The following is a 22,482-nucleotide window of genomic DNA, read 5'->3' as shown; positions in this document are numbered from 1 at the left end:
AGCAGCGTTTCCCAATCCTGGTCCTGGAGCACCACTGCCCTGCATGTTTTAGATGTATCCCTGCTCCAGCACACCTGGTTCAAATGAATGGCTCGTTATCAGGCCTCAGCAGAGCCCAGTAACGAGCCGAGCATTTGAATCAGGTGTGTTGGAGCACGGAAACATCTAAAACATGCAGGGCAGTGGTGCTCCAGGACCAGGATTGGGAAACACTGCACTAGAGAGTAGTGGTAAAAAATAAACTTTATATTCATAGCATTTTTCTTAACAATGTTACAAAGTGCTTTATAAAAGAAAAAATAAAACCAGATAAGGCAGATAAAATGAGAACAAAGAACAAAGATGGGAGCACAGAGGAGAAAAGACTGAAAAAAATGTATAAACAACATTTAGTAAAAGGTTCACATTATGTTCGAAGATACTGTCAGAGCCATTTTTATAGTGAGTAAAAAACAAAACGCTCTTTTTCCAAATATTCAACGCACATATTTGTGTTTTCCAGAACCTGAGCAGCATGACAACAATCTGGATTATTCTAGTTTTTATTGCCCTCCTATTCCTTTTTTGCAAGGCATTGTGGGTCAACTCCGTCACTTTCCCACCACACACACACACACACACACACACACACACACGTGGTGAGATCATAGACTGGCAGCGCAGACAATCATTAACTTATACTACACTTCATTAAAATGTATTAATACTCTCTGAGCCATGAAATTCCAATAAACTCCATTAATCTCCAATGATGGATGCGTTTACCCCAATCAAGTGCACGTAGCCTGCGGCGAAACATAAACTCCAGCGGGAGAAGCCGTGGCTGGGATCACATCCTCTGTCCGATCCTTCTCAGCGCAACAGGCTGCAACTATTAGCTTGTTTCTTGATCTCAAAGTGGGTGCAGGATGGTTCAAAGCGGCCGAACGAGGCTCAGAGACTAATCAGAGATAATCTACGGGGCCGACCTCCCCTCGGCTGTTTGGAGAGTGAGGAGGGCGGCCATTTTGGAACGCGCTTAACTGCGAACGACAGACGGCGGCCCGAGGATTCGAAACGCACGCGGCCAGATGGGAGAGGAGTTAAAAGCACCGCGACAGGAGACCCTCGCGGGCAGGAGATAGCAGGAACGTGGCTAACATGGCCTCAACAAAAGCCGCCCGGGGGAAAGCTCCAGCGAGAGCCGGGGCGGTTTTGTCATGACAAAAGGACTACGTGGTAATTAATAAGGGCCTGGGGCGCAAAGACGGGCTGGGGACTGCTACTGTGGGAGGCAGAGAGGCTGAGAGACGCAAGAGATGCAGAACGAAAAAAGAAATGAAGTTCTTGTTTGAGTCCTTGAAGAAGAAAACAGAAAATAAGAAAAAAATAAGAAAAAAAAGGCAAGCGCCTATCAGACAGTCTTAAAAAGAAAGAGAAGGACGGATGAGAGTGTGAAGACAGCAAGTGACAGAGCGCAGGATGAAGGGACGCATCAGACGGTCCGGGAAAGAAAGAAGGAAGAGGAAGAAGAGGGAGAGAGCAGGGAAATGCAATAAAAGACAACAAGAGTGCTCTTTAAAGCCAGACCTCACAGACGCGAAGGAAAGAGGGAAAAATCCAAAGCTCAAGAGTGGCAAAGAGAAGAGCTGCAGCGAGCCTCTCAGCACAGAGAGACACGACGACGTGCAGACAGAAAGACGACGAGGGGGTGGGGGGGAGGCAGATGAGAAGGGGAGCAACAAACAGGCTGCAGCCTTCAGAGGGAGGCGGGATGAGGGGAGTGCAGAGAGCGCGCTGCAGCATCTTTAAAAACCAATGCATCCCCGTCACGTTAACGGCGCCACCACCAAATGATCACTGGAAACAAACGAGAGCGCGCTCGGGACGATTCGCAGCCTCAACCCGTAATCCCCGATTCTTCCCCTCTGTCAGTCCGAGGTGCTGATTCTTCCTCACTTCAAGCAAGAGGATTTCACTGTGGCTCGAAAAGACACGTGGAAAGAGGACGCGCTCTCTCGTCTTGGTTTGCTTTGTGTCAAACAGCGATGGCGAGGCTGACAGAGACCAGTAATTATTCTTAGATTTAACATCTAAGAGCGCGTCCAGGCTGTGTGCCCCGGGCTAACACTGCCCAATGAGCCCCTCTGACCTCCCCAGCCCCTGCACGTGTGGACTTAATGTTTCAGCACAGTGAAAACAGCAGACTGTAGGAGCAGCCGGGACTCCTGGACCAGGTGTGAGAGGTAGTTAAAGGTCATATGATTTAAAACTCTCTAGGAACATTCATAACTTGAGCACAATGTATCTTAGTAAAGTAATAATCCAGTGTGCTGCATTTCATCGACCAGCCTGGAACTCGTCTTTTTGTTGACGTCTTGGCCTTTGATCCTCATTTTTTTTCAGTCCTCACAACAGCGATGTTCTTCCTCAACAGCTCTCCAGAGTGGACGAAGCTGAAAATGCTGCTCTCACATTGTAACCTGCGTTTTTTTCCTCACATCTTCAACGCTCTCTGAGATCCCTCATTGTCAGTGCCAAAGCACAGGTGGCGATAATAACACAGGTATTGATACGCATTTACGTTTCTGCTAACAGGCGACTTCACAAGCGCAAAATAGACGCGTCTGTCGGACTGCTGCAGAAATTACTGTTTACCTGCTTAAGAGGCAGCATTTACGAGGCACAATCGCATCACTTTGACTTGTATTTATAGTTGTTTGTCAGAGAACAGGAACGGAGAAATCATCATGTGAATCAGAAACACTAAACTGTGTGTTCGGCTACGCTGAAACCACTTTAATCAGAATGAAACGCATTTAACTAGCCGAGAGCATCCGGGCGGCCTGTCCCCGAGTCCTCGTCCCACGCTGAGTGTTGTTGCAGTGGCGTTTGAGAACGTTTTGAAAACGACCTGACATCAGTATTGTGGACACTGCTGCCGCTTTTCTCCACCGTGCTGTGGCCACGGTGTGAAATTCTAAAGAGCAGATAAAATACAGAACAAAAGAAAACAAGTGAGAGCGAGGGGAGTAAACTGGCCTTCCTCTCACTGCAGCTGAAGCTTCAGAAGACAGAGGAAGGAAGGTGGATCAACGAACGGATGCGAAACAATCATCAAAGACGGATGAAGTGAGGGAGGAGAGCGAGCGACGGCTGCGTCTTACCAGACTGTCCTGGAGGAGGGATGCCGCCGGTGCCTCTGGGTAACCGCACAAAGATGGAGAGCACGGCGGCTTTGTTGCCAAAGCAAGGCTCGAGGGCGATGGGTTTTGGGACGGACTGCGGAAAGAAAAGGAAACAGAGAAGAAGAAAAAATTACACATCACAAGCCTCCCAAATCCCGGCGAACACACGGCATTTTCAAACAGAGGCTTTGCTGATACTGTTCTTGTTTGTGTCAGCAACATGCACGCAGGAAAGAACCTTCCCGCCCCCCCGCCGAGATGCTCGCACTGATCTGCGGGCACAAATTGATCCCACCCCACCCCGCCCAAAATCCCCCGCTGTGCGCAATTTCATGACAATGCCGCTCCCGTGTGCTGCGCGGGCCGCGGCTGGATATCAAGTGGCGGCGCTGGGAGCAGAGATTTGTGTCGGCGGGGCCGGCGGCGCTCTCCCGTCGCCGCGGGCTGCTTCACACACCTGACTCCCTAATACCAATATCTCCTGTTTATCAGCAACTCATCCATATGTGAGGATGAGTTTCCCGCCTGTAAACACTGGCCGGATCTGCTGCGGCTGCTGCTCGCCTCGTACAATATTCATGGGTTTACCTCGACAGAGGATATGGATATGGAGGCCGCCGCCTCCTCACCCGCATACAGATAGCGTCCTATCTATCCCTCGCCATCTTTCTCGCTATGTAGTTCAACTTCCTGAGCCGGACAGGAAACTGGGCCATGGCATGGTTTCACACACCCCGGACACTGCCTCTCAATTCTCACACACACACACACGCGCGCGCAAATGCACGCGCACACACACACACACACAAAAATTCAATCCCTTCCCACACCGGCATTTATACTCTGGAGAGTTGAGCTTAGCGCCCCGAGTGGATATGATGCTGGAGTGTGACACCCCCCCTCACAGGAACACTGAAACACAAACACACACAGCCAACTGTATATACACACATCGACATTTCTCTCTCTCACACACACACACACACACACAGGGGGAACGGGGCAGTAATGATATTCAGGCTCTGACCCATTTTACACAATTATTCTCTGCTCCATCTCTCTGAGGCTTACCTTTCATACCGGCAGGATACACAGGCTGTCACACAGGTAGCTGCATTTTTCAGCGGCGTCGATGCTGCGCTCACACACACACATGCAGCGCTACAGCCCCCTGAAGGACTGACGGGGGGAATAGTTCAGATGCAGACAAATGGGGTCGTAGCGGGATGGACTCGCCTGCTGGAAACACTGCAGTCAACCCAGCAGCGGCGTCAACCACGCAGAGAAAATAGCAAATACTCGGACGCATGTTTGGATACCAGGAAGTTTAACAATAAATCATCAATGTGGCGCTCAGACTTTGAGAAATAAGCCTGATTAATGTAAACGAATGAGTCCAGAGGAGGAAAACGAACGGTCACTGCTTTGTTTTACATCCTCTCCATCTTCGACGCCCTCCCCTGGATTATCTTTCTTCCTCTTGTCAAGACAAGTTTATCTGAAAATGCCGAAATTAAGACAAGTTTGCCCCAAAGGGCTTTACAATCTGCTCAGCACGTGACGACCTTTATCCTAACGCCCTCGACTTCCTCCTTTTCTCTCTCTCGCTTGTATTTCCTGCATTGGTTCGTTTGTGCACTACTTTTACAAGAATTTTTAATGATGTTTAATTATATTTTCAAAAGAATATTGATAATGATAAATAGCATCAACAAGCAAGGCCATTGCTATGAAGACTGACAGCTTCTGACAATCAGCTACACTGATGCATTTATGCTGTTTACAACAGGAAGAGCAAGGAGGGAGGACGGTCAGAGACGATGTTGTGAAAAAAAAAGTGCTTTTAATTATATAAACACTAGAACAACTCCACTGGTGTGAAAGAGAAGCTATAAATCATCTTACATGTGGTGAGACAAACAATATGAAGCTATCAAAAGTAATCTGACTGAAATTTTCTTCTTAAATGCTTCACATGTCACATCATACGTATGCATTTAAATTTCGTAAACTGCTTGAATGAGCACGAAAAAGTGGGACACGAACAGGTTTTTAGAAGCTTTACATTATGTGACAGACAGTTAAAATGTAAGATTTTAGTCCTGGTTGCGGTAGCGGCAAAAAGTAATAATAAACTGTATTTGTGTAGCAACTTTCATTAAAGAAATGCAGCTCAAAGTGCTTCAGGGCAACGAAATCACATGTAACAAGTGCTTCAAATGAAAACAGACTGAATAAATATGAAAACAGGACAGAAAATTAATGGAAAATAAGATGGAAAATATAAACCACTGAATAATAATAATTACATAAAAGTACATAGGATGTGTAAAATCAAGTAGAAAACATTTTACCAGAAGTGCAGCAGGCGAGTGTGTTTTAACAACAAAGCTCCTGCACGTTGTAGATGGATTGACCGACGTTATATTAAATGCTGACAAAATCAAGTGTCATCCAACAAAATGACAGCATGAAATGTGTGCATGCACACTGGTGAAAAAAAGACTTCCTTTGAATCTCATGCAAACTCTCACTGAACTACTCAATCACTGAATGCAAACAGCACATCCGAATGGCTGAAAAATGCTGTTCATAAAACGCATCAAAAATGTGGTCTCGTGTAATGAAATTGTAATTCTAACTTTAATAACCAGCTATTTATCTGCACTTGTTGCATTTTAGAGTTTATCACACAGTCAAGCCACGGTGCCACAGTTAGAGCTGGTTTTATATTCTAATTGTCTGATGTGTCACGACAGCGGTGTGGTGAGAAAGCAGCAGAGATAGAGGAGAGATACTCTAATTAGAAAGTGTTTCTTTGTTATTAAATGATGGAAAACTAAAATAACGTTAAATTTAAACTTGTATGAATTTGGCTGAGGACCGTGTGGGGCTTCCATCCCGCTCTGGAAACACTTTACAGAAGCTTCTTTAAAAACTCACGAGAGAGGTGGGAGTGAACCCGATAAAAAAAAATCCTAATTAAATGCTGACAGACAGCAAACAGCAATTTTGTTTTCCATTTGATTGCAGTAAAAGACAAGACTGTCCCTCCGGGACATAAAACATTAATGTCACTTACAGCTTTATGTGATAAATGAATGATGACTCAATAACTAGATAAGACAACCAGGCACTCAGTGTAACGATCATTTCTCTCCACTTTCAGACTCCTGGTGCGTCATTATATGCAGCTTACATGGAAAGCTGAGAAACGGAAATAAAAATACTGACAAGAATCCCAATACAACATTAGGTGGTGCAATATCACACTTGGCTAATTTTGCTCCTCGATCCCTCGGTACAAGAAAAGATGAAACAATTATTTTGGCCTTGCCAGAAGCAATCCAACCAGGCTTGGTTTGCTGCAGTCCACAGGTCTGTTTTTGCCTGAGGCAAAATGTATTTCTCATCCACTGTGTTTACAATTGGAAAAATGAGGGTTGCCCGTGATAACCTGAACACATCTGTACTCTTCGTGTAAAAAAATAAATAAATAAAAGAAGACGAAGACTGGCAGCTTTTAATTTTACACCTCGGGGCTGTTGTAAGACTTGTCTGCCAAGTCCAATTTCCACTGCAGCAGCTGCAAGCTGCTCTTAGGTTCTCGCTTGTTTACGTGCTCGCCTCTCATTTTCGAACGCCGGCATCTCGTATTCAGGCTGGAGAGCCAATCGGCACGCGCTGAAAGAGTCTCGCTGTCAGGCTGATGTGATGTGGGATGTGACAGCGGGATCATTTTGATTTCAACGGCCCTCGTTTCGCAATCGATCGCATCGAGCGCTCATCGGCGCGACTGTCCGACGTGCAACCTCAATTTCAACCTGAGGGAACAAGCCAGGTTCTTCACTTTCCATTTTTGACAAAAACAAAAACAGAGCACCCCCTAAAAAAAAAACAAATTTATCTCCCTCAACACACATGTCCACTTTATTTTGTCCTGAGCGGAAATTAAAGTGGAAAACAAAACAAAACACCTTGGAAAATTCAATTATCCTTCCTTTTAAACTCTTTGTGCATGTGATTGTTTTCCCTAAGATGTTCGCCAAAGGTAGCGTCTTTTCCCGTGGTCTTCTTCAGAGGCTGCGTGTTAATAACATCCCCCAGCAGATGCCTTTGTTTTATAGCGTTGAAGCCCTCCCTTGGACTCCCCCCTGCCCAGCCTCCCCCACCAGTACCACTGCGAGAGTTATCTAGACTGGCCAGGCAGAGCGGCGAAAGGTTTTGTTAAATTACCTCCAGTAATTAGCTCAGCACGTAGGATCACTGCTGAGCCCCCCCCCCCCACACACACACACACACTCGCTGATGTGGGCATACACTGCGGCTGCATGCTGCTCCGCTTTCATCCACTGCATTCATCTCTACTTTAGCAGCAGCTGGGGATGAGTTTCCCCCCGCCAGCGACGAGAGCGAGTCAAACTCCCTGTTGCTATGACTCACCAGGTACAGCCGCTTCCACTGAGCCAACTTTGATGAGTTTTTATTCAGTTGGCTTCTGTTTACCAAGAAAATGTTTTGTCAGCCTGTAATAACAACGCCATGCTGCAATGAATTCCAGCTAAACACGGCAGAAAAATGAAAATAAACAAGAAGTTTGAGAGAAATTTAGTTCCCGAATTTTGGACAAATCTCAATTTGAGACGTGCACGCAGCTCGTTTCTGAGCTGGAAATAAAGTTTTACTGATGCAACGTTGGACAAACTGATGAGAACCAGGCAAACTGTGGTCCCATCCAACAACAACCCGAGCTCAGCTGATTCTCCGAGGAACAGAAAGGAGGGACACTTTGGTACAACGTGTTAGAATAACACGAGCGAGAAGCTTAAAGCCTCAAACAAATAAAGACGCCTTTTGTTTTCAGCACTGCCTCGTCTTTCTCTCACCTCTTCCCTGTTTGTACTGTTGGTTCAAGTGAAAATTATTCCTGAAAAGCGTCACCGGCGGCTCCCTGCAACAGCTTTTAAGTTTTCACCTCTCGGTAGCTGCAAACATTTCTGCTTTCCTAAAACACTTCTGCACTTTCCTCTCTGCAGGTACTGCAGAAAGACAAAATACAGAAAACACCACTCTCGCTATGAAAGATGCGATAAATAACAGCACAAACAACGTACTGCCGGACATAAATAAACCTTCAGACACTAAAGTGAAGTAAAGTCATGTGGAAAATACCTCGAAAAACCCAGAATTCATGAAATTCAAGTCTTTACCACACACTTATCTATTAGAAATGATCATAATTGAGCATTCCTCTGGCGTTCAGACCTCTAACCTCGCCTCTAAATCTGGCAATCATGAAATTTAAGGTTATCACATTTGCACAAGGGGTATAAAAATCAGCTAAATGCCTATAAATGAAGGCAATATTACAACAAGTGGCGGCGAAGCTAGCAGCGCACCACAATCAAGTCAGATAAACCAAAATGTTTTTTTTTTTTCCATGTCCCCCGCTTTCTCTTGTCTCACGGTATCTATAAATAAAAGCAGAGCAGGAGGCGTCACAAAGGTAATCATCTGCCCCTGATGCCGGGGCCGCAAGCTCCATTTGGCAGAAGCAGAGTGAATATATCTCATCTGCGGAGCAAGTTTGGACTTCCCACTGAGGCTATAAATAACTTTAATGATCTTCAGCCTACTGTGCGGCGCCGGGCCTCCCGTATACTCCGATCGCAGGTCTTAATACACTACAGCAGCATCCTGATAAAGCAGCATGGAAACAAGGGGGAGAACCTGCTCCGAGTCGCTCAATCTGAGCCGGGGAGGAGATAGGATAGCGTACGCTCGCCGTTTGAGCTGGTGAAGGCAGAGAAAGCTGAGGAGGAAGATCTAAATTGGATCTCTGCTCTCGGGCTGCTCCTGGCCTGATGGAGAGGAGGAGAGCAGGCCAGGAAGAATGGAAGGAGAGGAGCAGAAGAAAAGGAAAAGCGGCGGCGGCGGAGGAGGAGCGGGCGGGCGGAGGGCGCCTGATTTCCACGGCAAGGAATCCGCATCTTTTTCTTTCAGCCCACACGAACATGCAGAAGCACACAAGAACGCACACACTCACGCAAACAGCAGCAGCAGATAAGGCGAGAGAAAAGCCCAGACAGCCGATAGGATCACGAGAGGGCTTGTAAATTAGAGGAGAACAGTATAGTGAGGTAAGGATGTCAGGCAGGAGGCACGAGAGGAGAAAAGAAAATACAAAGAGAAGACCAAAGAAGAAAAGGATGACAAACAGCAGAAAGAGGAGAAGAAAACTGAAACGAAGAAAAGGGAAAAGACAAGATTTGAAAAGGAAGACAAAAGACAGGGCATAAATAAAGTGAACGGAACAAAACAGCGAACAGAGACGAAAACACGATGTGACAAGAGGAGAAAGGAATAAAAGAGGAAGAAAAACAGAGAAGAAGAAGAGGAAAGGGGTAGTAAAAAGGGAAGAGAAGAAAAGACGGAGCAGAAGATCGAAGAGTAGAGAAAAAAAGGAGAAATAAGAAGAACAGGAGAGAAGATAAAAGTTCAGAAGAAAAGGACAAAAAGATGAAAATATGATAAATCCAAAGAAAAAGGAGAAAACAGAACAGAAAGGAAAAAAAACATGGAAGAAGAACAGGAGGAGAGAAGTGAAAAGAAAAGAAGAGAACAGGATGGAACATCAACAAAACAGATGAAAAAAAGTCAAGAAAAAAGGCAGAGTGGAATTTAGGAGAAGACAAAAGAAGTGAGGACAAAAGAGAAGTGAAGGGGCGGGATGATCCTCTCCAGGGGCCCCGCCGCCTTCGCCGGGAGTAACCTTGTTCTCGGGAGCAGAGCCCCCTGAGATGCATGGCCCCTGTCAGAGCCGAGGGGCCCCCGAGTCACCCCGCCGAAACGGCCCTATAATTCTGCACCGCATCTGCATTCAGAAGTTGTTCATCACAAAGTGCACAGTCACGGGCACACCTGCCTGCGGCCCCCCCCGCCGAACACTCAGCTGCAGTTTCTATAACTCTGCACAATTCCTGCTTTTAAATGTTCTCTGCCGCTGCCTCCGCGCTCCGAATCTGCATTTAAATCTGCTCTCGCCTCCGTCAGCACCGCCACTACGTCAACCTCCTCTCCGTAATAAAGTCTTCTCAAGCACCGACCCCGACTCGGCTCGATCTTAACGTTTAAATCTACTTCTTCCACGGCTTCAACAGGCTCGAGCTACTTTTAATTTGCTCTACTGATTCTTCTTTATGCTTACATCTAGTACGAACCGCTGCACCTCGCACCGAACTCTTCATCAAAACCTGCTCCGTTATTCCCCAAAACTGAAGATTCTGCCTTCAGCTGGATAAAAGAGTGACTAATAAATGCTTTAACTCGAGTCTGAAGGCTACAAGCTTGAGAATGAAACATATCTGGGGGTGTCTTACCGGACCCGTGTAGCCCGCTCTTCATCTCTACTTGAGGCTAGCGTCTCTGAGCTACATTGGCAGCTACGAGGCGATTCATGAGAGCTGCACTTTTATAAGTTGTACTAGCATTATTTGCAGGAGATACATGATTTTGTTCATCCATAACAATGATGTTAGCTAATGTAGTGGCGGCTCTGAGAGGCTAGTTACAAATGAGCCGCGATCTGATTGGTCTAACCCAGGCATCTCAAACCGGTTCCATAAAGGACCGCGTGGCTGCAAGTTTTCATTCCAACCAAGGAGGAGCACACCTGGCTGGAATCAATTAATCAGCTGATCTCAGTCTTCAGCTGATAACTAAGTGATCCCTTGATGTTGATTGGTTGGCCTGATGTGCTCCTCCTGGGTTGGAATGAAAACCTGCAGCCACGCGGCCCTTTATGGAACGGGTTTGAGATGCCTGGTCTAAACCCTCAGCATGCTTGTCTGAGCTGGAGATGCTGCAGCAGCTTTCTTGCAGGGATAGCGGGAATCTTTTCCTTCTTTAAATACCTTAAATTCTGATGATGAATGAATGATATGTCAACAAACAAACCCCCCCCCCCTTGTCTTGAGAGGTCTGTAGGGAGGCAGTTCATTTCTAATGGAGTTGAGATATTGTCATGTGAGATTTCTGCCTGATTGCGCTCTGATACTCTCTGATTCAATGGAGGTGAAAGAAGTTTGATTTTGAAAAAGGACGATAGTTTCACTGGACCTGCTTTGTACCTGTGGTGGAAATGCACTGTGACGAATTCTTCGTTAATGCTTAATGTCTTTATTCGGTAAAGAAGTGTTGGGACACAGGAGTCGGCCTCGCAGACTGTCCTGAACTCCCTCTTCTGACTGTGACTCCACTAATCCCATTATTATCAGACACGAGATATTTCCTCTTTACATGCAAGTGTGTGTTGTTTACTCCACAGTACAAATCTCATGTCTCTGATGTTTCTTCATCACGAGGTTCATAATATTTAGGCTGGATGACTCCTCTCTCAGCCGAGATGTTTTTATCCAGCACTTCAAAGAGATGGTGCTTATAAAACCTCCACACTGAGGCATCTGTATTATCCAGAGTGACTTGGACATTGCTTCTGTTGAGATTTTTCAATGCTTTGAGCAGCACAAGCAAGAAGTCTGTTCATCAAGCAGTGACGGAAGTTTCATAGAAACATATCTGGAAACCTTGGCATGGCTGGATGTCATTATTAACGAGAAAAAGGAATGGAAAAGATATTTTTTACATGCAGAAAACAAGGAGATGTATTATCTCAACAAGTAATGAATGCAAAAAGTGATGAAGTCAGGTTTTCATCCAACGTCACACTTCTGGGTTTGCGTTCTTCAGACAAGTTTTGAGTCTACTTTGAGTTAACGAGTATTAACATTTACTCTCAGTTTCTGTCGCTGAACTAAAACAACAGCAAACCGAAAGTGAGGTTTGTTTGGTCTCAAGTCACGTGGCTCAAATCTTCGATTCAGGACCTGCACTGAGAACTTGAACCTGGTCTGACATAACTGTGGTCTCCTCATTCATCCTAAATTTAGATCCATAGTTTAAGACCGGCTCTGTCTTCCACTCCGCTTTGTTCCAAAAAGCTGCGTGTCCATATGGACAGAACTTGCTACCTTCGATTCCTCTGTCAGTATTTCAAAAACACAGATGGCTCGATGCGCCAAAACAAGGCCGTTTCGTAAGATGAAGCATGACTTTAATAGTGTCCCCTAATGCTCTTTATTTTCGTGCCAGCAAACATTTCCTGCAAGTGGGCGTTAATTTATTTTTTTTCCGAATGAAGAATACGTTGGAACAAATCTCTTATCTCCTCTCTAAGTATAGTCTTAATCTGCAATACGTTACTCTCATCTGCATGTATTTAACTCCAGGGTTAACGGGATTCATTCTCATTAGAATTCACAGCCAATCCACAATAACTGGCTATAGCCGCTATAATGTGCTGTGTTACTCATCAGCAGGCCGCTTTCATCATCATCCAGGCTTCGCACTGTCCCGGCAAAACACACTGCGCTGACCCTCATTAGGTGGGCTGGACCTGCACTACACTTCACACTCTTCTTCCTAAGTGAGCCCGATTTAGCCTCCCCGGCTTGGTGAAAACTAATGGAATCATCTCGAAGGGTTCATTCTCAGCAGCGACGCAAAACAGACGGCGTGAGGAGCATGCATCAAACTGCAGTCGACAGCCACAAGACCGAGCCCCCCGCTCGAGGGAGGATGAGCGACGGCCCCGGTGACGGATGGAGCTTCCCTGGTTGCTGTTAGACAACAGGTAGATCCCTCCGGGGTTCGGCGGTGATCGCTTTAAGAAATGGTTGCGCTCACCTTGACGTTTCCTCCTATCAGGTCAGGCGGCTCCTCGTCCGTCTCCAAGGCGACGTTGATGGTGGCGAAAGGCCGGCTGGCCATCTGCTGCATCTCTCTGAGCAGTTGCTAAAGAGAAAGAGGAGGAAAAAGAGGAGGAGCGCGAAGGTCAGTCATCTATTCTCTGATCAATTTCCCGGCATGAACCCAGTGTGTTTCACCTCTAGTTACTGGATAGGAATCACTAAAACACTGTCTCTAAAGGACGAGCACACACACAATTTTAAATCAAGGAGTTAAAAGAAGTATTTAGATCTTTAGGTAAAGAGAGCAATATCGCTGTAAATGTACTGTGTTACAAGTATAAGTACTGCATTCAAAATTAAGAGCACAAAAGTGTGAACAAAATGTACTTAAACTGCCATTAAATGACTACAGCAGCAACGAGGTGTGAACACAACCCTGACATCAGTTTCTACAGTAGATCAGATGGATGTCATGTTTCCGGCCACCTTTTGAATGTCACTCATATATCTGCACTCTTTCAGCTGTTTTTGGTCTCCACCACCTCCTGAGGGAAATATGTGGCTCCTCAGCGGCTAAATGTTCCACTGTCTGCTGTTTGGTACGAGACAGGCAGCACAGAGTGGGTTTATCAGAGGTTTTGTGCTGTAAACAGCCGCCTGCTGTGGCTGGAAACGAGGCTGATGAGGGAGCTGAGACTGAAAGATAAAGCTGGAGGCTGTAAAACTAAAACAGCGAGCTGAAAGACGCTAAAACACTCCTTTGAGCTGCAGAGCTTCATCAGCATGAGCAACACACTCATTTATATATGAATTAGTGCAGCTTTAAGACCCAAATGAAGTAGTAGAAGTACTAATTATGCAGATTGGTGCTTTTAATGCTTTCATAATGCTTCAATAACAATTAAATAAGTCAAGAATTACAATGTATAAACTGCCTCATTAGAAAGTGGTGTCCAACATTTTACTGCTGTAGCTGGTAGAGGTGGAGCTCATTGTAAATTACTGCAAAAAGCATGGTTTATTAGCACATTGCATGTATTGTATGTGAAATTAACTTCCCTCTAAAACGTAGTGATGCAGAAGTACATGCAACCATATATTGGAGGTAGTGGCCCTTTAAACTGTACTTGAGTAAATGTACTTTAAATGTAACTTTCCATCATTGCAAGCGAAGACACAGTCACAGTTTGGTCTGATTTATCACATGGACCTTGGCCAGAGGAACAGGAGGAGGAAGAGGAGGAGGGAGGTGATGACAAGGGAAGGAGAGGGAAGGGGAGGAGGGACAGAAGCTGAAGGAAGAGAGAACAGGTAAGGAAATGAGGAGAATTAGAAGAAGAATAAAAGGAGGAAGAGGATGGTAGTAGTGTGAAAGATGCAGAGTGTGAGGTGCAGAGGGAGGAAAAGAGGAGCGGCAGGATGGGGAACCTCAGTAAACAAGGCGATGCACCCGTGTCGCCGACTGTCAAACAAACAGCATCAACTGTCGAGACACCAAGACCTGAAAACCAGCAGCAAGCCCCCCAAAACAAAACAGAAACACCTGCAACATGAGCGGGAAGATCAGTGACGAGAAAGAATCGTGAAAGTCAGAAGAAGTCAGAGTAATTCTCCAAGTGCTTCGGCTCATAACGGAAGTGAACCGGCGACGACGGAGCGGGACGCACTCTGACCTCCGCCTCATTACGGCGAGCCGTTAGCAGGGAATAGGTGTAGTCGAATTGAAAGCACACGTTATAACTCACAGGTGGCACCTGCGTGTCGATGCACATTCACACGGGGGTCAAGGCTTACGAGAGAGGTGGACGGCCTACCGGTCGACTCCTCGGCAGCTAGCAATTAATCTGCTGAGCGTTTTCTTCCCCCTGAGAGGCTGTCAATTGTGGTTATTGACATGTTAGCACTTTCTCTCGAAATGTCAAGCCTTATAATTAGATCCTTATTAAGAGTTACGAAAATAGCTTGAGAGAAAGTCTCTCTCTCTCTTTCTGCAGCTAAGTCTGACAAGGGGAAATCAGGTCTAAATTTAATGCTCCTGATTGTGTTCGTGGAGCCATTATATTCCTGCACGTGTCTGTGGAGTGTGCCGATGTCCAAACCCCCCGAACTCCTCTCAGCAACAGCTGGACGAGGAGGCGCGGATACTTTAACATTCTAGTTAATGTGCTCATTCGCTGTCTTGCTTTTAGGTTGATACCGCTCTTAGCTTCCTTCGCTTAGCTTAGAAATAAAGACTAGAAATAGGAGGAAACGGTTAGCCTGGCTCCAACCAACACAACTAAAGCTCACTAATTAACATTAACATTAAATCGTGCTGGAGACTCCAGGAAGTCGCAGCATCCAGAAATCAAAGATCCCCTCGTAAAACCACAAGTTAGTGAGTGTTGTACTGAGCTAGGCTAGGTGTTTCCCCCTGTTTTCAGTCTTTATGCAAAGCTAAGCTAACTGTCCCCTGGCTCCAGCTTAATACTGAAGAGACAACATGGGAGTGGTATGAATCTTCTTATCCAGTGCTCAGCCAGTACTCAGGGTACAAAATACGAAGAGTGTCACAAGTCATTGATGGAGAAACAGCTTCTCAGACATGAGAATAAACTTTCTTTTACTTAATGCATGTTTTTTTTTGAAGGTTTGCAAGAGAAAGTAAGCACTTTTTGAGACAAAACTTCTCTTAGTAACTACGATGGGAATTTGTCATTATTCTTGATACTTCATACACTGAAGGATAAGTTAATTCATTGCAAAAAAAAAACAAACATTGGGAGATTAATCAGTAGCAAAAATAGCCCCAAACCACTCAAAGCTTGCGCCCATTCTTCCAAACTATTAAGGTTAACATTCCACACTTTAATTGGGTGACCTATAATAAGCAGCACACACATGCTATCTATTCACACAGCAGCTGCTGAGAACGAGTCCAATTTTGAAAGCACTCTGTGAACTGACTGTCGCCAGTTTAATGTCATCTGATAGAAGGTGATGGTGATTTACCTGGACTCTGCCTGGATGAATCACTCATCATTCAATTTTCCCTTTCACTCCAATTTGCTCATTAGCCAGAAGGCCATTCAGACTTCACGGAGCCAGAGCTGGCACGGCACGCTTAGTCAACCCCTTTCCAAAAAGGCTTAACTGAACTCTTCATATTTTTTGCACAAGGACGTTCATGAGCAAATTTGCAAAGTCGTTAATAAAGCCAGTGATTAGTGTGGAGGAGATACAAAGAGAGGTTTCATAAAAATCTGTCAAATCAAACAGGAAGAAACCAAATCAGTCATAGTGAGCAGAAACTATAAATAAAAACAGAATAATAGCAGAACAATAACATTCATGAAGTATGAATGAATCCAAACACAATGGCAAAGAATGGCCTGATTACCATGAGCACAAATAAAAACAGGCTGAAGCATACCCAGTCGAACGTTTTGATGCTGTACATTCCTCGATGCCACCGCAACAGTCGACACACGAAAACAAACGAAAATGCAAATGGGCAACTAATTGTGCCGCGTCTCAATTTGTCATGATTAGAAACCCCGCTGTGTGAAGCATCTGAGAGCCAAAACATGTAGCCTTTGAGTGTGTGATGACTGCTGGGCGTGCAGCAACACTGCACACTGAGCACTCCGCCATCTTGCACTGGTCTGGTTTCCTTAGTCCTTGACTCAAAAGCCTATTAACAACAAAGCACTAATCAAATTTGTGACTTTCTACCCAGGCAAGCAAAGCCAAATCTCAACTCCTGCAAAGAATCAGGTTTCACTCTGAGTCGAGTTAATGAGCTTAAACTCATTATGAACTTAAAGAAGTTGCGCATTCTGGCAGAATCGGCCTCACTCATAATGACGGAGCAGGTCGAGCCGGGCAGCAGCATCAGTCTGGATCTGCAAACAGTGTGCACAAGAAGTGAGGATCTGCATGCAGACAACATCCTTTTTCATAAGCGGCGCTCCTTCAACAGCACAAAGCAACAGAATTGATTTACTGGATAAAAAGCAGATGGAGGAGCATATGAATGTTGCCGTAAACAAACTTTATAGATTCAGTCCACCTCCCCGAGCCTCCCTGCACGCAGCCTGGTCTCTTGTCTAACATACAGGAAACCTTTGCTGAAACAGTGACATTTGGCTGAACTCGTATCCTCTTTTTTGTCATGTTCACAGTTAAATATTTCTACTGTACAACTTGGACCTGTCCACAATCAATAGCTTGTGCTACTGAACAATAAGCTGGTCCAATGGAGAAGTTTCTGTTTGAATGTCAGTGTGAGGGCAGGGATTAAAGTGTCGTGCTTAAGGGCAATCAGAGTTCTGCAAGTATCATCAACTTGGATTGAAAATATTCTTGTTGGCAATTCGAACAAAATATAAGATGAAATCCATGCATCAGCAACAGAAAATAAAAGCATGTCCAAAAGACTAAAATGGTAAATTTGACTGTGATCCGGACAACTTGGGGTCTCTAAGTGTCGAACATTGTGATTATTCCAAGTTGCACCAGTTTATCCTGCATGCAAAGCTGCTCTTCTGAAACATTACAAGTTTTTCTGATCTCATAAGCTGCAGCTGCCTTTGTGATTTTTTGGGAACTTGGAGGCAGCAGAACAAGCTTTAAACACAAGACTGAACTGAATGTGTTAGCTAACAGCTGCCTGTTGCAGACAAGTAGCAGTGTTAGCCTTTATTTAGACTCATGTTTCTGTCCACCTGACGAATGGAACGTCCAATCGTAACTCTCCTTTTAGCGTTGTTTTGGTCCTCCACAAACTTCTGCGGGAAACATCTGGCCTTTATGCTGCTAAATGCTCCATTATGCTAACCAGCTAGTCGCTAACTTTGTCTGCCTGTAATCAGGTGTTGGGCAGGTAGCATTTATCAAAGCTGTTTTGCTCAGAAAGACTGTGCAGCTACTGGAAAAGAGTTGATGAGGCAGTGGGTCTGAACCATGAAGACATTTTAGGGCTGTAACTCCAGAGCTCGCCAATAGAAACACAGAGACAGAATGAGCCGTTTTAAAAGAAAATCATTATTTTTCCTATTGGCTCTCAATACTACAGTCTATGATAACATTTTACCTGCAAAACCACCTTTTGAGATCTGGGAACATGGCCACATCACGACAATAGAGTCCAGCAGGGCAACAAACACACGCAGTCAGCCGATCAAACACGTAGTAAACAAACATGTTGCTGCATCCCCAGAAGTGAACTGAGGCTGGTGATTAAATTGTTATTGTGGCCGACAGGAACGCTGGCCAAAAACTGCAGAAAGAAGTCGAACATCGGAGGGGGGGAGGGGTATGTTTTCCTGTAATTGCCATGAAATTGAACTACAGAGCAGATACAGTTTTATTATGAAGTCTTCCAAGGTCCAAGGTTTCAAACCAGTTTCTCTCAATCTCCAGCCCTCCTCTCTAACGTCTGGACTGCACCGTCAGGTTAAGGAGGCGTGAGAATTCTCAGCACAACCGTCTTGGACGGCGTCCTACAGAAGATACAATTTGCCCAAATCTCATTACGCCGTGCTGCGAGTAGGCAGCAGCTGTGCAGCAAACAGTCAGCACTCCAAAGATAACCAGAAGCCAGAGGAGTTACAGTGCAGGTCGCCTACTTCCTAAATTGGCTCTTAGTTTTCTGCAGGGTAGTGTGTGTGTGTGTGTGTGTGTGTGTGTGTGTGTGTGTGTGTGTGTGTGTGTGTCTATGGGAGAAAATATCTGACTGCAGCAGAGCGAACTGTGCATATACCGTATAAACCTATTAATGAGACGTGCGCATAGAGGTAGATACACGCATGCATGCAAGCAGGTAGTTTGGAGTCACCTGCACAAGAATAATCATGTGTGTATGTGTGTGTTTTCAAAAATGCTAATGAATTCTCTCACACACGGCGGAATTACAAAAGGGCACATAAACACATGTGCTGCAGGTAAAAATTGAGTTGAATTAAATGCACATATGCAGGGACGTTAATACATTAACGATCACATGACGAGCACGAGTATGAGCGTGAACACAGTCGCCATCATTCTGCGGTTTCAGCTTCGTACACGTGATTTGTCTCTTTTCTCTGTTTTACATTATTTTAAATCCAGTGTTAATGGATTCTGGACTATTAGTCAGACATAATCATTCAATCATCAATTACTTCAGTCAAGTGATTCATTGTTAAATATCTAAAAAAAAATCGATCATAGCACCTCGGAAAAAGAATCTATAGATTGATCGATAATGACAACGACTATTTGCAGATTTAGAACGAATTGGTGGATTTGCAGATGCTTGTATTCGCACACGCGCACTCATGCAAGCACGCACGCACGCACGCACGCACACACACAGTGTTTGAGCATTCTCAAAGTGAGCAGCGGTGTGCCAAAGAGATTGAGTGCGTCAGCAGAGCACGCAGAGGGGAGGGAGGAGAAGAAAAAAAAAAAACAAGATGCAGGAGAGAAACAGAAGAGAAAAGGGAAATGAGCCTAAAAAGAAATATGGGAAGATGTTTGAGAGGAACGAGTGACGGCAGGAGAAAAAGAGCTTCGGAGAGCTAACAGAAAGAAATGGGAGCAGAAAGAAAGACAAAGGCGTTCAAAGAGTTTGCCCCTGGGAAGAGGGGATGGCCGGATCGCCTGGACGTGGAGAACATGCATGCACACACACACACACACACACACACACACACTCTGTGTGCAGTCACTCATGCACGTGGACGGACACAAACACACACACACACATGCAGTACACACACTCTGCACTACATCAAGGCGTTTATTTATTGATGCGTCTGTTTAAAAATGCTGTCGGTGGGAGAGCTCTCAATCATCCTTCAGCATCACTGAAGGAAAACTGCGGAGCGAGAGGCATGGAGGGGGGGAGGGAGGGAGGGAGGGAGGAAATCTTTGTCTGTGAAGCAACGTTAGCTGCTTCATCTTTCCATCTCTCCAGCAGTGAGACGGGTGTAGAGGACACACACTGTGCATACTGACAAGGGAGGCGGCTTTGATCCCTCTTTCCCCCTCCGCATCTTTTTGTCTCTCCTCCTCTTTTCTACCTCCGTCACTCCCCAGCTCTCTCCCTCTTCCTCACCGCTGGCCTCCTGCTGTCGCACCTCTCCATTCATCTCCCCCTCCTCCTCTAAATCTGTGCATCTCTCTCCTGTACGTACTGTATACTACACCATCTCGTCCACAACGGTAAACAACGCTCCACCGAAGAGGAGCGGGCCGAAGAAAAGCAGAAACGAAGCAATGAAAAGTGAAGAAACTTCAGAAAGCTAGTGATGAGGCAAAATGAAATAATGAACAGAAGGAGGTTAAAAACAGCGGAAAGCCTCAAATAAAGCAACTGCTGGGGAGATTCACTGAAGGAGCATTTAGCGAATCGACGGCGAGCGCTCACACCGTCTCTGTTTAAAGCGGCTCATTTCAGCTCCCGCTCCGAGGTGTGATCTTCAAACGGATCATTCGGACAGACCAAAGATGCCGTCCCTCTTTTTTTTAGGTGAACTGTACCAAAGCCTACATGTTAGGAGACGTATTGTGAAAACAACAGGAAACGTCAGTCAGTTTTCTGACGATTAAATTGTTTGGCCGGCTGTCAGGCCTCTGATATTCCTGTCACTAATGGCTGAATAACACCTGGCCCAGCTCCAATCAGTCCCTCTTCTGTCTGCTGGTCAGATCTAATATTTAAACAGCCAGATCAATGCGGCCCAGCACACTCTTTGCATAATCAGGGCCTGTTTTTCGCCACATTACACACTCCTGACTGCTTTGTCATGCTTTATTTAAAACTCTGTGTCAGTGTTTCAACTCAAAACTGACACCACGTGTTAGTTTGACTTGTTCTTTTTACATTTATTATGCTTTTTATTAGATTTCATTTCTAACCTGGCCAGAAGGACTTGAATGTTATAATGGCGTACTGTATATGTAAACCAGATGAAAGGCTATTTTCTGGAGCTGGAGCTTTGCACCGTCTGTGTATGGCAGCAGCAGCTGAAGTTGAAGGTATTAAAGGACATGAAGGTGGACGTGGAAGCTCAGATGGAGCTCTGACATGAGCCGGACTGTCGGCTCAAGTACAAGTGATGAAACGTAACTGACAACTTTTGACTGTGTCTCACGGTGTTCAACACTCTCCAAACGGAAAATGGACAGTATTTATAAAGCGCTTTTCTAGTCTGATGACCGCTAAAAGCTCTTTTCAACACGAGCCTGCATTCACCCATTCACACCTGGTAGCTAGGCCACCTGGTCATTACGAGCATTAACACATTCACACGCCGACGCACAGCATCGGAGGCAACTTGGGGTTCGGTATCTTGCCCAAGGACACTTCAATATGTAGACTGCCGAGGCGGGAGTGATAACTTTCTTAAACAGCTACAGCTCTCTCAGTTGGCATAAAGGGCTCATTCTTATTTTCAAGTGATTGTACACTAATGAACTCATAGTTATGAATATCATATTCCATATCTGTCTAAATCCTACACCCTACAGTGTGAGACTGAGCTCTGTGCATTCACATGAAAATCCTGAAAACAACTCGTGCTTATACCAAGCTTTAACATTTTTACATATATGTCATCAAAGTGTGAAAAACATCTACAGCAGTGATCTTAAGTTGGAGGTTTCTTTGCTGTTTGACTTTAGAGTGACAGAATGAGTGAAGGGAGGTGGTTTGGAGGTTAGAACAAAGATGGAGGAGATAAGAAGAATTGAATAAAAATAAAAGAAAGTGAAGACAGCCTGAGATGAAACAGAATCAAAAAGCACAGCGGTGCGGGTTTGACAGCGCCCTGTACCAGCACCTTGATGGATGGGTGGTGGTGTGGAGGGCTGGATGTTACTGGGCCAAATGGGGGTCACCCACAGTGCAGCAGGGTTGGATTCAGAGGCCAGCCTGCACACTGTGAGCGATAAGACACTGGCTCTCATCCAAACTCTAATTATACGCACCATCTCTGTGGAATTAAGATTAGCAGGGTTTAGAAGTGTCTTGGGAACTCTGAGACAAAAAAAAAAAAACACGTGTTCTCTCTCTCTCACACACACACACACACACTGTCAGCTCTCTCTCTCGCGCACACACACACACACATGCACACAGAGTGAGAATGTGAAATGACACCAGCACAAACACTGCACTGAAAATACATGTGGGAAGCAGCTAGAATACAATCCAACCACCTCGCCTGCATTCACAGAGCAGCATTCATTCACTTGCACCCAAACGCTGCTTGTGTTTGTTCACGAACACAGAGAACGCTCCAAAAACGAGCTGCACAAACACGCACCTGTACACACTTGTGCACATGCATACGTTTAGCAGTCTATTATCTGCATGCTGGTTATTTCTTTTTAATACCAAAGCTAATGGAGCTGGCGAATCTGTGAGCGCAAAGCTCGTCTTGTGTTGCAGAGCTAGCCGGCTGCCAGTGCTGCAGTGGCTCCCAAATCTTTTTCATCACGTTTTGATGAATCCGCATCCTGTCAGGCCCGAAGAGACGCTTGTTAGCCCGACTATGCGGAGGATACCGTTAACGAGGCCTTCCATTTACGGAGGACGC

At 45.4% G+C, this 22,482-nt stretch overlaps 1 protein-coding gene across 1 annotated transcript in view; it reads right to left on the bottom strand.

The window, feature by feature from the left end:
* atrn (attractin) overlaps positions 1-22,482 on the bottom strand; it is a 131,226-nt gene that overhangs the window by 6,633 nt on the left and 102,111 nt on the right. The window contains 2 exon segments of the mRNA XM_041953271.1: positions 3,147-3,261; positions 12,912-13,019. Coding sequence (XP_041809205.1) covers positions 3,147-3,261; positions 12,912-13,019 — 223 coding nt within the window.

Source organism: Chelmon rostratus, chromosome 15 (assembly GCF_017976325.1).
Source record: "Chelmon rostratus isolate fCheRos1 chromosome 15, fCheRos1.pri, whole genome shotgun sequence".
Taxonomy (NCBI): domain Eukaryota; kingdom Metazoa; phylum Chordata; class Actinopteri; order Chaetodontiformes; family Chaetodontidae; genus Chelmon; species Chelmon rostratus.
Note: the sequence above shows the minus strand (reverse complement) of the source record. Positions and strands in the feature narration are given on the sequence as shown.